The following is a 7,390-nucleotide window of genomic DNA, read 5'->3' on the forward strand; positions in this document are numbered from 1 at the left end:
CTTCTGTCACAATGCATAATGCTTTTTAAGTTGATAAGTGTTGCATATGAAATTGAATCTGAACAGAAACAAGAAGCTCCAGGTGTCCTAGGTATAAAGTAGTAGAAAATAGAAACATTAAAGTCAGTAAAAGTACTTCAGAACTCTATTTAAGTGCAGTACTTGAGTAAATGTAGTTACAGTGCTACACTGATCACAATACACTCACAATACTTTACACATTTTGTGTAAAGTAGGCTCCAATGGTCCTGATGATTTTCTATTGTGTGTGTTTTTAATACTTAGATGTGTATTTAGACCATTTGGTTTCTCCTCTCTATTGTGAATGTAACAGCAGACCAAACTCCACACCTTGGCTGTTCCTGCAGGACTCTTTGCTCTCTCTCCTCCCAGCAGACAGCGGGTCCGGTCTTGACGTAGAGATCAGGTGACTGTAACTTCTCTGACGGGGCCGTTATAAGGGAAGTTTGACAAGTTCCACTCAGTTTCCCTCCTGGTCCCAAACTTGGATTTCAACTTTCTACAAGTGGCGGAGAAAGTCCCTCTGGGCTCTCTTCTTTCTCTCTGCAACTTTCCAGGTAAGTTAAAGCCACTTTTCTGTTTGATTTGTTAAAGAGCGTGTCTGAAGAAACTTTTCCCCCTCTGTCAGGAGTCCCGTTAGAAATAGTCGGGAAAGCTCCGGTGCGCTCCTACACACGCAGCGCAACCCTAAGAAGTTTCAAGATTTTCCTCTCCTGTTTGTCTGTTTTTTACTCCTCCTCTTAAACATAAGAAAATATAGCTGAAGGCTCACACCTTACAGAGATAAACGATAGCGTAAAAGTTGTTTGATTTATTAGATGTATTTAAGGCGCACTGAAATCTTGAGCGCGTTACGTTTATTCTCGCTTTTTTTCATCCAAAACTTCCTGTTGCTGTTGTGCTGGCTTTAACTTAGCTGCCGTGTGGGCCACTGATCTGTCCTCTGGACTTTAACTCAAGGAAAGCTCTGTTTCATGTTTAAAGGTTCTGCTATAAGCCAGTGACCACTTTACTTATAAAAGTGGATTTGTCCCAAGGACACCAGGAAAGTGGAATGTCCAGTACTTTTTCATTCATATCCTGTGATTTGTCATTGGAATTGCTGTACAGAGTTTTCAGTGAGATCTGAGAGGTCTGCTGGGAGAGACATTGTGTTGGAGCCTATTGTTCTCTGTTGTCTTGGTCATTTTCACCAGACAAACTCAGTCATGTAGAAAGTGGCGGGATATTTTCTGTCTAATAACAACTTTTTTCTTCACTTTAAAAAAAAAAAAGTTTTATGTCTGACTCTACTGAAGGCTGAAGGTTCACATACAACTTCTACACTATGACAATGCATTCTGTATATTTTCCAGGTCATAAGGATACAGTGTATGTGGTTTATTATAAGATAAGTGAGAGCACATGCGGTTAGTTTGGCACCATGCGGATTAGACTGGAGGCTCCTACTTTTCCACATTAAGATTCTCCCTGCTCTCTGGACTAAAATGTCTTTATCTGTTGGAGGCTTTTCTTGTTGACCTCATAAGATCTGCTCTGACCTTTAAACAGCTCTGTTAGGTTATTTTCATGTCAGAGTGGGCAAAGAGATCCACTATGGACTCTTTAAACCTCCATCAGATCCCTGATAAGACTCATGATTTCATTTGGAATGGCTGAGCTGTGAACGTGAGAGTGAAAACGGGATTTAAACTGTTTTACAGTCTGTGGTTTATCACTCGATTATAGTTAAAATCACACTGTGCTCTGCTAATTTTGCTGAGGACTCATGTTAACCACAGACCCCCCCAGAAAATCCCAAAAGACTCTCAGAACTCCTTAAAGGACCTCTTCTTTGGTATTTGTACTGAATATAACTAATTCATTTTTGATTTATGATTTGTTGTAGTGTGTTTTCTTAATTCACATTAAGGACTGCCCAGTCAGAGTAGCTCAGCAGTAACTTTCTATTGTTCAGCAGCTTCAAAACTTAGATCAGCACCGCTGCGTCTACAGGAGACAGTCATGGCGTATTTTAACCAAGGAGGGCGCTCGTTTTCAGGGGATGAGCCCGGACGAACACAGGCCCACAGAGTACACCAGTCCGTGTCGGGCATCTTTTAACTGTGACTCTTTTTTAATCTAATGAAATAAAAGTGTAACTTAGTTTTCAGCGGGACACCTTTGCAAGCTTTTGGACTGTCAACAGGAGCTGATGTCATACTTTTTGTAATTGGCTGATCTACCTCGAGGAAATGTTCTTTGTATCTGCAGGGCTCCTCTATAAGCACAGAGGAAAGAAGCACACGACAGGCCTCACTGACAAGATTTACTGCACTGTCTGTTCTGCCACACACACTTATCAGATTGAGTACACAATCACACAGCATAGTGACTTTTTTCCAGCAACCTCATTCTGGACAGCATTCAGTCGATTTTCTACTGTTTTCTGAAGCAGACAAGCTCGGTCTGCTGATGATCCAGCTTTGCCTCTGCTTTTCCTCATTTATTTTCTCCTCCGTGCTCTGTGCCTCAGGACTGAAGCTCACAGTTTAAAGCACTGAAGCAGATGCCTTTGTTACTGCTCCTTAAAAACAGTGGTAGTGGTAAAAGCTAATGCAAGTTGTTAACATGTATAAAAAATTGACACATTTTTTAAAAACTGGCCTTAAAGCTGTACAGGACAATAGTTAGCGGGTATTCTCACCTGACATAGTTTGGACCTCTGAGACAGAAGTGCTGCAGAAATACACTGCAGGTAGAGTCCTCTCATGTGACTTAAACATGTTTCTTTTTCCAGGAGTACAGATTAGGTTGAAGACTGTACTTTAGACTGAGAGAAGTTTGTTTTTCCTCAAGAGAGCAGTTTATTACTTTAAGATGTTTATCGTTGCTCACGGTATTTAAATATTCACAGTAACGGTGTTTCATTAACATATTTCCTCCACATCTCTATTTTCCCCATCGTTTCCCATCTACGTTAACCCCTCTATCCGAAGGGTTAACAAAAATTTGCCACTGTTCCATGATTTGATACAGGGTTTCTTAAACTTCCTCTTCCAGTGCAGTCTAAAGCATGTTTTTTTTATGAATACAAAGTTTGATCAAGATTTTCTTTACCTAATGAGTCAAATTTCTCTTCATATTTTCACATCCTGGGCTGGGCTTAAAGGACAGCGTTGCATAAACTGAGCAAAATGTGTTTTCTGGCCCTGCTCTCAGTAATTGGATTAGTTTGTGTTTTACGTCATGAAACATCTAGTTTTGTCTCCTTCAATAACAATGCTGTTTAATCACATAATGCTGCCAAATTTTGAGAATCTTGTTAGTCTTTCCTAAAAATCCAAACTAGATTGGAGCATACATGTTATCCTGTGTCTGTGTAAGCCTAAACTCATGTTGTAATAGTTGGTCCTGTCTGTATTTTACCCTCAGTTCAACATTGTTTAACTTTTTTTTTTCACCAGCTAACGCTCCCTGAGAATGGGTGACTGGAGTGCTCTGGGTCGTTTGCTGGACAAGGTCCAGGCCTACTCTACTGCCGGGGGAAAGGTCTGGCTGTCGGTCCTCTTCATCTTCAGGATCCTGGTTCTGGGTACTGCAGTGGAATCAGCCTGGGGAGACGAGCAGTCTGCGTTCAAATGTAACACCCAGCAGCCTGGTTGTGAGAACGTCTGCTATGACAAGTCCTTCCCCATCTCCCATGTCCGCTTCTGGGTCCTCCAGATCATCTTTGTGTCAACACCCACACTCCTCTACCTGGCTCATGTCTTCTACCTGAACAGGAAGGAGCAGAAATTCAACAGGAAGGAGGAGGAGCTTAAAGCCGTGCAAAATGATGGAGGTGATGTTGACATCCCGCTGAAGAAAATCGAGATGAAAAAGCTAAAGTATGGCATTGAAGAGCACGGCAAAGTAAAGATGAAAGGTGCCCTGCTCAGAACCTATATAGTCAGTATTTTCTTTAAGTCTATGTTTGAGGTGGGCTTCCTTATTATCCAGTGGTACATATACGGCTTCAGCCTGTCTGCAGTCTACACCTGTGAGAGGTCTCCATGCCCACACAGGGTGGACTGTTTCTTGTCTCGTCCCACAGAGAAGACCGTCTTCATCATCTTCATGTTGGTGGTGTCCCTTGTGTCCCTGCTGCTCAATGTCATCGAGCTTTTCTATGTGTTTTTTAAGCGGATCAAAGATCGTGTGAAGGGCAAACAGCAGCCCATGCTCTACCCCAGTGGAGGCACCTTGAGTCCCACCCCTAAAGAACTGTCCACCACCAAGTACGCCTACTATAATGGCTGTTCCTCCCCGACTGCCCCACTCTCACCCATGTCCCCCCCAGGCTACAAGCTGGCCACAGGGGAGCGGGGAACCGGCTCATGCCGTAATTATAATAAGCAGGCTAATGAGCAGAACTGGGCCAACTACTCCACAGAGCAGAACCGGCTCGGCCAGAATGGTGGAGGAAGCACTATATCAAACTCCCATGCACAAGCCTTTGACTTCCCAGATGACACCCATGAGCATAAGAAACTGTCCTCAACAGCAGGACACGAGCTGCAGCCTCTGGCGCTGATGGACGCCAGGCCCTGTAGCCGGGCCAGCAGCCGGATGAGCAGCAGAGCCAGGCCAGACGACCTGGATGTGTGAGCCCTGGTTCCTCCTCCCACCTCTGCCTGGCTGATGGGATGTGCGGGTGCAGCCAGAGAATCAGGAAACCCTCAATCACACGGGTTCATAAAAGAGGTGGGGCTAACCTCAATCACTGTCTTCAGCATAGAGACTCTTAGTCACTCGAAGAGACATTAAAACTTGTTATGTAACACTGTCAAAGGTACAAGTTGCAAATATTTTTTTTTCTCAATGACTTTTACCATAACCTTTTAGTGGAGCTAACCCAGCTTTAAGCGAACAGAACAGCCACAGGAAAGGTGCAGAGGTGTGCCTTAAAACCAGTCACTGATCAGTCTAAGAACAGAGGACCACACTGGTCAAAGTGACTCATCTGGTTTGAATTTGCCAAGGTTACATTAAAGGACAATTCTATTTTCTTCTTGTTTTCATAGTTTCTGCTATTCTTCCTATTGGTGACAGCATTTTTACTTACCACTGTCACAGCTGGTTTCTGAAGGTATGGTGACAGCTTTACAACAGGGTGCCTTCATAGTTGTGTCTTAACATGTGACCAGATCAAAATTAGCCTTCTGAGCTAACTCTGGTTCATTTAGAGTTTTGTTTTGTTTCTTTTGATTGACGAGCATTGTCACTGACAAATAAACTAAGAACGGAGATTCCAGTCGGGCAAATCTCAATCTCCATACACACGTCCCTGAATTTAGCCAAATTATCTACACCATACAATGTAGAACTGAAAGAATAATGTTGCGTTCACATGTAATTAGGCAGACGGTAGGGACCAGATGGACAACACCTTCTTAAAGGCACGGTCTGATGGGACGGCAGCAAGGTAAAAGGAAACATGTATGATGATATGCTGTGATGGTGTATTATTTACAAGGAATGGAATAAATTATATGACATATAACATTTTTTATGTAATTTTTCTAGTAATGGAACATCTGGTTGTAAATTCTGTCGGCAAAAAGTTAAAATATTTTACATTTAAATGGCAGTGCTACCTATGGTCACCATTGTTTGCCTCAAATAATTTTACTATCCAGATCTTGTCCACTAAAATGATATCCTGTTTGCCATCTACCATCATCCGAATTCCATGTGAATGCAGCTGAAGTTGAGGGTGAACCAAACTAGATTTCAGATCTGCCACCCGAGAATTTAAAGTACATACTACTTTTTGGTAAGGTTTCCTTTTGGCTCAAAACCAACACAGAGTTTCTGTAGGAGATGGGATGTTTTTCTTCATTGTTGAAGTCATTCACTGTCTTCATCCCCAAGATGTATTTCTTTTTCCACCTTAGCTCCTGAGAGAGGGAAGTCATACGCAGTAGCTGTTTGAACTAATGGTGTTGTTTTTCAGGTGAGGTGAGCCCTGTGTGATCACTTGGTGCACTGTTATAAAGCTGTGCATAGCTCATCAGTGAGGCATTATCATAACCAACAGGAATAATAGCCAAAAGTATGAAATAGAAAAATAAAACACAAGTTGCAACAAAACATACACACACAAACATGTTTGCATTGACAGAAAGTTTAATGGACTCTGCCACACTTGCATTGCTTTGCTCTTACAGTCTGCTTGCATATTAAAGCTGCATTTATGTGTGAACACTATTAATACATTTTCTTCAGTTTCCACTTACACCAGAACATTCTCATCTGAGTTCTCAATTAAAATCAAATATCAGCCACAACAAAGACAGGAATTATTGTCCAGACAACTATATGTAAAGTGTTTACCACTTGGCTCAACCTTGATCTGTGACTTACAGGAAAGGTTTTGAGGAGAATGCTTACAATGAGTTGTAGTGAATATTTATTGCTTGGCATCTGTAGGACACCTACCACTAAGAGGAAAAAAATTGACTACTATCCAGTATCTCTTACTCACAGAAAACATCTTACATTAACTCCCCACAAACTGTATATTTATTGACAATAAAAAACATTTTTCTCTCTTTAGTAACTTTGTCAGTCAGCATGGACTGTTGTTTCCTGATAAACTTTGAATTTATGTGGTGTTATGTTTTCATTTTGTGGTTATATTTGTCTTTTTTGGGGGTGTGTGTGAGAGTGGCAGGGCTGAGGGTTCAGGCTGCTGTGACACAGCAAACTCTGATCTGCTTTTATGTGGCTTCCATAAAGAAAGGCTTTATTACTGTGTGTTATCTTTTTTTTTTTATCTTTCATGGGCTGTAGAGAAAGACTAGAATGATTCTTTGTTTTACATATTTGAGTGAATGATTTTTTTTCGTTCGGTAGGTATTGTTTTGTTTTTCAGACTCAATGTAACCGTTGCTGCTTGAGAAATAGATATTTAGTACTGTAAATCAAGCTAACTGTGTCACAATAAAAAAATGTGAGTTTTTAGAAGACTGCTTATAGATCTGGACTAATATTTAGTCAGTTATATTAAAATGTATGCCAATGTAGCTCCACAACTACCAAACACAAGGAGAAATCTCAATTTGGGCTCTTTTTCTTTTTATTGTAATTTTTTTATTTTTAAATTGTCATTCGTGCATCATTTTGTCGGTACTTACATGTGTCATGGATCTTTCAGCTACAATGGCATTTGCACTGAAATCTTGGTGATAGAGATGTAATATGATGCACACAGTTAGTGGTAAGAGTTTTCACATGTTACTAATTTATTTTATAACACAGAAATCACTACAGTGCATAATATCAGACATCTGACCACTGGTTTCATTGACTGGTTCTGTGAGAGATGTCTTCCATTGACAGAACA

At 41.1% G+C, this 7,390-nt stretch overlaps 1 protein-coding gene across 1 annotated transcript; it reads left to right on the plus strand.

The window, feature by feature from the left end:
* Window positions 1–456: 456 nt before the first annotated feature.
* On the plus strand, window positions 457–7,088 carry gja1b (gap junction protein alpha 1b). The gene is made up of 2 exons (XM_049589949.1): window positions 457–578; window positions 3,468–7,088. Exon 2 carries the CDS (start codon window positions 3,484–3,486, stop codon window positions 4,648–4,650), a length of 1,167 nt encoding a protein of 388 aa, XP_049445906.1. The 5' UTR covers window positions 457–578; window positions 3,468–3,483; the 3' UTR covers window positions 4,651–7,088.
* Window positions 7,089–7,390: the final 302 nt, after the last annotated feature.

Source organism: Epinephelus fuscoguttatus, linkage group LG11 (assembly GCF_011397635.1).
Source record: "Epinephelus fuscoguttatus linkage group LG11, E.fuscoguttatus.final_Chr_v1".
In the NCBI taxonomy this organism is placed as follows: Eukaryota; Metazoa; Chordata; class Actinopteri; order Perciformes; family Serranidae; genus Epinephelus; species Epinephelus fuscoguttatus.